This window comes from Oncorhynchus keta, chromosome 10 (genome assembly GCF_023373465.1).
Source record: "Oncorhynchus keta strain PuntledgeMale-10-30-2019 chromosome 10, Oket_V2, whole genome shotgun sequence".
NCBI lineage: Eukaryota > Metazoa > Chordata > Actinopteri > Salmoniformes > Salmonidae > Oncorhynchus > Oncorhynchus keta.
The window spans coordinates 18,001,026-18,010,571 of NC_068430.1; the positions used below are offsets into that span (position 1 = coordinate 18,001,026).

The following is a 9,546-nucleotide window of genomic DNA, read 5'->3' on the forward strand; positions in this document are numbered from 1 at the left end:
TCTTCTCTCCTCTTCTCTCCTCTCCTCTTCTCCTATCTTCTATCCCCTCCTCTTCTCTCCCCTTCTCTTCTCTTCTCTTCTCTTCTCTTCTCTTCTCTTCTCTCCTCTCTTCTCTTCTCTTCTCTTCTCTCCTCTCCTCTTCTCTCCCCTCCTCTTCTCTCCCCCTCTTCTCTCCCGTCCTCTTCTCTCCCCCTCTTCTCTCCTCTCCTCTTCTCTCCCCTCCTCTTCTCTCCCCTCCTCTTCTCTCCCCCTCTTCTCTTCTCTCCTCTTCTCTTCTCTCCTCTCCTCTTCTCCTATCTTCTCTCTCCTCCTCTTCTCTCCTCTTCTCTCCCGTCCTCTTCTCTCCTCTTCTCTCCTCTTCTCTCCTCTCCTCTTCTCTCCCCTCCTCTTCTCTCCCCTCCTCTTCTCTCCCCATCTTCTCTCCTCTTCTCTTCTCTCCCCTCCTCTCCTCTTCTCTCCCCTCCTCTTCTCTCCCCTCCTCTTTTCTCCTCTCCTCTTCTCTCCCCTCCTCTTCTCTCCTCTTCTCTCCTCTTCTCTTCTCTCCTCTCCTCTTCTCCTATCTTCTCTCCCCTCCTCTTCTCTCCTCTTCTCTCCCCTCCTCTTCTCTCCTCTTCTCTCCTCTTCTCTCCTCTCCTCTTCTCTCCCCTCCTCTTCTCTCCCCTCTTCTTCTCTCCCCCTCTTCTCTCCTCTTCTCTTCTCTCCCCTCCTCTTCTCTCCTCTTCTCTCCCCTCCTCTCCTCTTCTCTTCTCTCCTCTCCTTTCCTTTTCTCACCCCTCCTCTCCTCTTCTCTCCCCTCCTCTTCTCTCCTCTTTTATCCTCCTCTCTCCTATCCTCTTCTCTCCCCTCCCCTCCTCTTCTCTCCCCTCCTCTTTTCTCCTCTCCTCTTCTCTCCCCTCCTCTTTTCTCCTCTCCCCTCCTCTCCTCTTCTCTCCTCTTCTCTCCCCTCCTCTTCTCTCTCTCCTCTCCTCTCATCTTCTCTTCTCTTCTCTCCCCTCCTCTTCTCTCCCCCTCTTCTCTCCTCTTCTCTCCCCTCCTCTCCTCTTACATTTACATTACATTTAAGTAATTTAGCAGACGCTCTTATCCAGAGCGACTTACAAATTGGTGCATTCACCTTATGACATCCAGTAGAACAGTCACTTTACAATAGTGCATCTAAATCTTAAAGGGGGGGGGGGTGAGAAGGATTACTTATCCTATCCTAGGTATTCCTTAAAGAGGTGGGGTTTCAGGTGTCTCTGGAAGGTGGTGATTGACTCCGCTGTCCTGGCGTCGTGAGGGAGTTTGTTCCACCATTGGGGGGCCAGAGCAGCGAACAGTTTTGACTGGGCTGAGTGGGAACTGTACTTCCTCAGTGGTAGGGAGGCGAGCAGGCCAGAGGTGGATGAACGCAGTGCCCTTGTTTGGGTGTAGGGCCTGATCAGAGCCTGGAGGTACTGAGGTGCCGTTCCCCTCACAGCTCCGTAGGCAAGCACCATGGTCTTGTAGCGGATGCGAGCTTCAACTGGAAGCCAGTGGAGAGAGCGGAGGAGCGGGGTGACGTGAGAGAACTTGGGAAGGTTGAACACCAGACGGGCTGCGGCGTTCTGGATGAGTTGTAGGGGTTTAATGGCACAGGCAGGAGCCCAGCCAACAGCGAGTTGCAGTAATCCAGACGGGAGATGACAAGTGCCTGGATTAGGACCTGCGCCGCTTCCTGTGTGAGGCAGGGTCGTACTCTGCGGATGTTGTAGAGCATGAACCTACAGGAACGGGCCACCGCCTTGATGTTAGTTGAGAACGACAGGGTGTTGTCCAGGATCACGCCAAGGTTCTTAGCGCTCTGGGAGGAGGACACAATGGAGTTGTCAACCGTGATGGCGAGATCATGGAACGGGCAGTCCTTCCCGGGAGGAAGAGCAGCTCCGTCTTGCCGAGGTTCAGCTTGAGGTGGTGATCCGTCATCCACACTGATATGTCTGCCAGACATGCAGAGATGCGATTCGCCACCTGGTCATCAGAAGGGGGAAAGGAGAAGATTAATTGTGTGTCGTCTGCGTAGCAATGATAGGAGAGACCATGTGAGGTTATGACAGAGCCAAGTGACTTGGTGTATAGCGAGAATAGGAGAGGGCCTAGAACAGAGCCCTGGGGGACACCAGTGGTGAGAGCGCGTGGTGAGGAGACAGATTCTCGCCACGCCACCTGGTAGGAGCGACCTGTCAGGTAGGACGCAATCCAAGCGTGGGCCGCGCCGGAGATGCCCAACTCGGAGAGGGTGGAGAGGAGGATCTGATGGTTCACAGTATCGAAGGCAGCCGATAGGTCTAGAAGGATGAGAGCAGAGGAGAGAGAGTTAGCTTTAGCAGTGCGGAGCGCTCCATGATACAGAGAAGAGCAGTCTCAGTTGAATGACTAGTCTTGAAACCTGACTGATTTGGATCGAGAAGGTCATTCAGAGAGAGATAGCGGGAGAGCTGGCCAAGGACGGCACGTTCAAGAGTTTTGGAGAGAAAAGAAAGAAGGGATACTGGTCTGTAGTTGTTGACATCGGAGGGATCGAGTGTAGGTTTTTTCAGAAGGGGTGCAACTCTCGCTCTCTTGAAGACGGAAGGGACGTAGCCAGCGGTCAGGGATGAGTTGATGAGCGAGGTGAGGTAAGGGAGAAGGTCTCCGGAAATGGTCTGGAGAAGAGAGGAGGGGATAGGGTCAAGCGGGCAGGTTGTTGGGCGGCCAGCCGTCACAAGACGCGAGATTTCATCTGGAGAGAGAGGGGAGAAAGAGGTCAGAGCACAGGGTAGGGCAGTGTGAGCAGAACCAGCGGTGCCGTTTGACTTAGCAAACGAGGATCGGATGTCGGCAGAGACAGAGGAGGAAAATGTAGAGAGGAGGGAGTGAAAGGATGCCAGGTCCGCAGGGAGGCGAGTTTTCCTCCATTTCCGCTCGGCTGCCCGGAGCCCTGTTCTGTGAGCTCGCAATGAGTCGTCGAGCCACGGGGCGGGAGGGGAGGACCGAGCCGGCCTGGAGGATAGGGGACATAGAGAGTCAAAGGATGCAGAAAGGGAGGAGAGGAGGGTTGAGGAGGCAGAATCAGGAGATAGGTTGGAGAAGGTTTGAGCAGAGGGAAGAGATGATAGGATGGAAGAGGAGAGAGTAGCGGGGGAGAGAGAGCGAAGGTTGGGACGGCGCGATACCATCCGAGTAAGGGCAGTGTGGGAGGTGTTGGTCCTCTTCTCTCCCCTCCTCTTCTCTCCTCTCCTCTTCTCTCCCCCCCCTCTCCTCTCCTCTCCTCTTCTCTTCTCTTCTCTTCTCTCCTCTTCTCTCCCCTCCTCTCCTCTTCTCTTCTCTCCTCTTCTATCCTCTTCTCTCCTCTTCTCTCCCCTCTTTCTCCTCTTCTCTCCCCTCCTCTTCTCTCCTCTCCTCTTCTCTCCCTCCTCTCCTCTCCTCTCCTCTTCTCTCTTCTCCTCTTCTCTCCTCTCCGCTTCTCGCCTCTTCTCTTCTCTTCTCTCCCCCTCTTCTCTCCTCTCCGCTTCTCGCCTCTTCTCTTCTCCTCTTCTCTCCTCTCCTCTCCTCTTCTCTCTTCTCCTCTTCTCTCCTCTCCGCTTCTCGCCTCTTCTCTTCTCTCTCCCTCTTCTCTTCTCTCCCCTCTTCTCTCCTCTCCGCTTCTCTCCTCTTCTCTTCTCCTCTTCTCTCCTCTCCTCTCCTCTCCTCTTCTCTCCTCTCCTCTTCTCTCCTCTCCTCTCCGCTTCTCGCCTCTTCTCTCCTCTCCTCTCCTCTCCTCTCCTCTCCTCTCCTCTCCTCTTCTCTCTTCTCCTCTTCTCTCCTCTCCGCTTCTCGCCTCTTCTCTTCTCTTCTGCTTTTCTCCTTTCTTTCTCTTTGACGTGTTTCCTTTTGCTTCCTCTTTTTTTTGCTGTTTTCATCAAGCCAAGTTCCAGTTCGTCAGGCTGATATTTTCATCAAGCCAAGTACCAGTTCGTCAGGCTGATATTTTCATCAAGCCAAGTTCCAGTTCATCAGGCTGATATTTTCATCAAGCCAAGTTCCAGTTCATCAGGCTGATATTTTCATCAAGCCAAGTACCAGTTCATCAGGCTGATATTTTCATCAAGCCAAGTTCCAGTTCATCAGGCTGATATTTTCATCAAGCCAAGTTCCAGTTCATCAGGCTGATATTTTCATCAAGCCAAGTTCCAGTTCGTCAGGCTGATATTTTCATCAAGCCAAGTACCAGTTCGTCAGGCTGATGTTTTCATCAAGCCAAGTACCAGTTCGTCAGGCTGATATTTTCATCAAGCCAAGTACCAGTTCGTCAGGCTGATGTTTTCATCAAGCCAAGTTCCAGTTCGTCAGGCTGATATTTTCATCAAGCCAAGTACCAGTTCGTCAGGCTGATGTTTTCATCAAGCCAAGTACCAGTTCGTCAGGCTGATATTTTCATCAAGCCAAGTACCAGTTCGTCAGGCTGATATTTTCATCAAGCCAAGTACCAGTTCGTCAGGCTGATATTTTCATCAAGCCAAGTACCAGTTCGTCAGGCTGATATTTTCATCAAGCCAAGTTCCAGTTCGTCAGGCTGATATTTTCATCAAGCCAAGTACCAGTTCATCAGGCTGATATTTTCATCAAGCCAAGTACCAGTTCGTCAGGCTGATATTTTCATCAAGCCAAGTACCAGTTCGTCAGGCTGATATTTTCATCAAGCCAAGTACCAGTTCGTCAGGCTGATATTTTCATCAAGCCAAGTTCCAGTTCATCAGGCTGATATTTTCATCAAGCCAAGTACCAGTTCGTCAGGCTGATATTTTCATCAAGCCAAGTACCAGTTCGTCAGGCTGATATTTTCATCAAGCCAAGTACCAGTTCATCAGGCTGATATTTTCATCAAGCCAAGTACCAGTTCATCAGGCTGATATTTTCATCAAGCCAAGTACCAGTTCATCAGGCTGATATTTTCATCAAGCCAAGTACCAGTTCATCAGGCTGATATTTTCATCAAGCCAAGTTCCAGTTCGTCAGGCTGATATTTTCATCAAGCCAAGTACCAGTTCGTCAGGCTGATATTTTCATCAAGCCAAGTTCCAGTTCGTCAGGCTGATATTTTCATCAAGCCAAGTACCAGTTCGTCAGGCTGATATTTTCATCAAGCCAAGTTCCAGTTCGTCAGGCTGATATTTTCATCAAGCCAAGTACCAGTTCGTCAGGCTGATATTTTCATCAAGCCAAGTTCCAGTTCATCAGGCTGATATTTTCATCAAGCCAAGTACCAGTTCATCAGGCTGATATTTTCATCAAGCCAAGTACCAGTTCGTCAGGCTGATATTTTCATCAAGCCAAGTTCCAGTTCATCAGGCTCTCCCTGAAATAGATCATCTGCTGGACATGCAGGGTGACTTTTCCTGTGGAAACACACACATACTTATGATTGCCACGATGTGTGTGTGATCAATATCCTGTCTGCATGTGTGTGTGGACTTCCAACCACACCCCATGAGAGGTGACGCCTCCTGCAGACAGCCCCCCCTTCCCTCTCTGATCCATGCTTGGGGGGATTTCCTCCTCCGGTGGGTGGAGGGTAGGGTGGAGGAGGAGGGTGAAGGTGGTGGGTGGAGGGGAGGGGTGGAGGTGGGTGGAGGGGAGGGTAGAGGAAGTGGGTGGAGGAGGTGGGCGGAGGGGAGGAGAGAAGAGAATACTACTGTTTCTTCAGCATCACATACTGTACCACCTTTACCAACCTCTCTGTCCCTCCCTTTTCATCTCTCTCTCACTCTCTCTCGCTCTCTCTCTCTCCCTCTCTCTTTCTCTCTCTCTTTCTCTTCCTCTCTCTCTTTCTCTCTCTCTCTCCCTCTTTATCTCACTCTCTACCCCTCTGTCTCTCTCTCTCCCCCCTCTCTCTCTTTCTCTCTCTCTCCCTCTCTCTCTTTCTCTCTCTCTCTCCCTCTTTCTCTCACTCTCTCTCGCTCTCTACCCCTCTCTCTCCCTCTCTCTCTCTCTTTCTCTCTCTCACTCCCTCTTTCTCTCTCTCTCCCCCTCTCAATTCAATTCAGTTTGCTTTGTTGGCATGACGTAACAATGTACATATTTGCCAAAGCTTACTTGGGATATTTACAATATGACAGTAACAGTAACAACAATAACCAAGGGTCAAAATAACCATACATTCAAAAATAACAATAAGCATACAGTAGAGGACATGTGCAGGTTGATTGGTCTGTCAGACACTGTCCCTCAACTTATGGTAGGCAGCAATGTAGTGCGCTGCCAACCCACAGCTCTCTGCGTCCTCCCCCAACAGGACGGGTAGCCTATCCTCATCAGAGAGGTCTTTGAAACCTTGAATAAGGGTTTCAAATTTGGGGAAATGACACTAATTGTTTTATATTTTTGACATTTTGTCAGGAAATACAGCTCTGTCTCAGGTTCTGCTGTGGTGCAGTGGTTGCACAGCCTTTCCTCTACAGGGAGCCAGGTTTTCCTGTGTCTACCCTTCTCAATGGCAAGGCTGTGCTCATTGAGCCTGTACTTTGTCGAGGTTTTTATAACGTTTTGATCAGTAACCATGGTCAAACAGTTAGCCACAGTGTACTGTCCATTTAGGGCCAGATAGCACTGCATTTTGCTTTGTATTTGTGTTTCCCTGTCAGGTATGCGTAAATGGCTGTAAGGGAGTCAGGTGTAGGAGAGCAGATATTGGCAGATATTGGGTAGCCAGCGGAGCCTTTTATTTAGGGAACCAAAAGCACACGGCAAAGTGAACACGAAATAACAGTACGGGTTAACATAACCCAGTGCAACAGACTAACGTGTGCATAACATGAAACAGAATAAACAATACCACACAAAGACATGGGGGAAACAGAGGGTTAATTACACAACACATAATGAGGGAAATGAGAACCAGGTGTGTGGGAAAACAAGACAAGACAAATGGAAAATGAAAAATGGATCGGCGATGGCTAGGAGACCGGCGACGTCAAACGCCGAGCACTGCCCGAACAAGGAGAGGCATCGACTTCGAAGTCGTGACATTCCCAATAGTCACGACTTCGAAGTCGATGCCTCTCCTTGTTCGGGCAGTGCTCGCCGTTCGACTTCGCCGGTCTCCTAGCCCCCTCTCTCATTCACTCCCCCCTCTCTCTCTTTCACTCCCCCCTCTCTCTCATTCACTCCCCCCTCTCTCTCATTCACTCCCCCCTCTCTCATTCACTCCCCCCTCTCTCTCATTCACCTCCCCCTCTCTCTCATTCACTCCCCCCTCTCTCTCATTCACTCCCCCCTCTCTCTCTTTCACTCCCCTCTCTCTTTCACTCCCCTCTCTCTCTTTCACTCCCCCTCTCTCTCTTTCACTCCCCACTCTCTCTCTTTCACTCCCCCCTCTCTCTTTCACCCCCTCTCTCATTCACTCCCCCCTCTCTCTCTTTCACTCCCCTCTCTCTCATTCACTCCCCCTCTCTTTCTTTCACTCCCCCTCTCTCTCTTTCACTCCCCCCTCTCTCTCTTTCACTCCCCCTCTCTCTTTCACCCCCCTCTCTCATTCACTCCCCCCTCTCTCTCTTTCACTCCCCCTCTCTCTCATTCACTCCCCCTCTCTTTCTTTCACTCCCCCCTCTCTCTCTTTCACTCCCCTCTCTCTCTCTTTCACCCCCCCTCTCTCTTTCACTCCCCTCTCTCTCTCTTTCACTCCCCCCTCTCTCTCTTTCACGCCCCCCTCTCTCTCTTTCACTCCCCCCTCTCTCTCCACATCTGGGTCTCTAACAGCTCCACTGCATCTGCTACAGCTCAGCTCTGGTGCCATGCTGGAATCTGACATTTTCAGTTTTTGTGTGTGTGGTGACTCCGTGGAGACAGCTGCCCTGTGTGTTTCTGTGTATCTGTGGCACAGAGGCAACAACACTAAAGGAGCTGAATGTGGAGGAGAACTGGACCTCAGGTTGCTTCAGTCCTCTTCTCTCCTGCCCCCTCCATGTCTCTAATGCTGCAGGAATGTATGACCCACTGGAGGAAGATTTAACTAGAGGAAACATCCAGGCAGTCCAGCCAAATACAACACATGGGTGTGTGTGGGTGAACATGTGATGTGTTAGGGTCAGAGGTGATGATGGTTCCGTCAGGGTAGAGGATGAAGGATGTCACATGGTACGTCAATAGAGGAAACACACAAGGTTGTGTAACCAGGTGGGAAGACAGACAGACAGACAGACAGACAGACAGACAGACAGACAGACAGACAGACAGACAGACAACCTTACCGTGAAATGCTTACTTACAAGCCCTTAACCAGCAATGCAGTTTTAGGAAAATAGAGTTAAGGAAATATTTACAGAGCGTTTTAGAGCATATTACTATATACCTGTGAATTAATTCATGAAATGGAGAATGGATTAAACTGTTTACCCATTTAATAACCAGACCTTCATACAAACTTGCTGTGCTGAATTCTTGACGCACAATCAAACATGTTGCTTGCTATATGCTTCCAGCACGGCCACAAGCGATTCACTCTGGGAGGTCTAAGTGGCCCACGGCCATTTACCGCAATCTAGTGTACACGAGCTGTCAGTCATATTTCAATAAAGTGTCTGTCTCTCCCTCTTCATCTCTCTGGCTCGCTCTTGTTTCAACATTTTACTGGTTGTTCCTTACTTCTAACTTTAGTTGTTTTGCTGAGAGGAGAGACTTTTGATGCATTATGCCCTGCTTAACAGGTGCTGAACACGGAGTACTGATGTAATATAGTGTTTGTGGTGTACTAAATTCTCTGTCTGTCTGTCTGTCTGTCTGTCTGTCTCCCTCCCTCCCTCCCTCCCTCCCTCCCTGTGTGTGTAGGAAGGAGCAGAGTGTACTGTCTCCAGTTAACTGTTGGAACCTGTTGTTGAGTCAGGTGAAGAGGGAGAGCCGAGACCACGCTACCCTGTCTGACCTCTACCTCAATAACATCATACCACGCTTCGCCCAGGTTAGCGAGGACTCCGGACGACTCTTCAAAAAGGTATCACACACGGGAGCACACGTGCACATGCACGTCAAACACAAATGCACACCACAACACACACCACAGCCACACATAACATAACACATGGGCGTACATAGCGTGGCGTAACGGTCTAGGCCGCTGCCTCATGGGTTCGACCCACTGCTATGTCAGCACACTCTCTATCTCTGTCTCTCTCTGTCCCAAAAACAAACACCTCTGACAATTTACCCACCGTTATCTCCCTCCCTGGGAGATTCTCAATTGGTTTTGTTAACTCCCCTGTCCTCGCCTCCTTTTGGGCGACAGGTAGCTTAGCCGTTAGGGCGTTGGGCCAGTAACTAAACAGTCGCTAGTTTGAATTCCCCGAGCCGGCAAGGTGAAAACTCTGCCGATATGCCCGTGACCAAGGCACTGAACCCTAATTGCTCCAGGGTCGCTGTTGATAATGGCAGACCCTGGCTGTGACACCACTCTCCAAGGGTGTCTCAGGGGGAGTAGGGATATGCAAAAACATTTCCAATTCACACCTACAGTACTTATTAATACACACATGTACATTTGTGACGTAGGACAAATATAAGCACCCAACAAATGAA

At 50.3% G+C, this 9,546-nt stretch overlaps 1 protein-coding gene across 5 annotated transcripts in view; it reads left to right on the forward strand.

Moving 5' to 3' along the window:
- LOC118389629 (SLIT-ROBO Rho GTPase-activating protein 2-like) overlaps nucleotides 1-9,546 on the forward strand; it is a 179,993-nt gene that overhangs the window by 122,274 nt on the left and 48,173 nt on the right. For all 5 annotated transcript variants that reach the window (XR_008144391.1, XM_052526582.1, XM_052526584.1 and 2 more), the window contains exon 4: nucleotides 8,803-8,965. Coding sequence is in view for 4 of the 5 variants with exons in the window: in XM_052526582.1 (XP_052382542.1) it covers nucleotides 8,803-8,965 (163 nt within the window). In the remaining variant the exon portion in view is untranslated. The remainder of the gene's footprint in view (nucleotides 1-8,802; nucleotides 8,966-9,546) is intronic.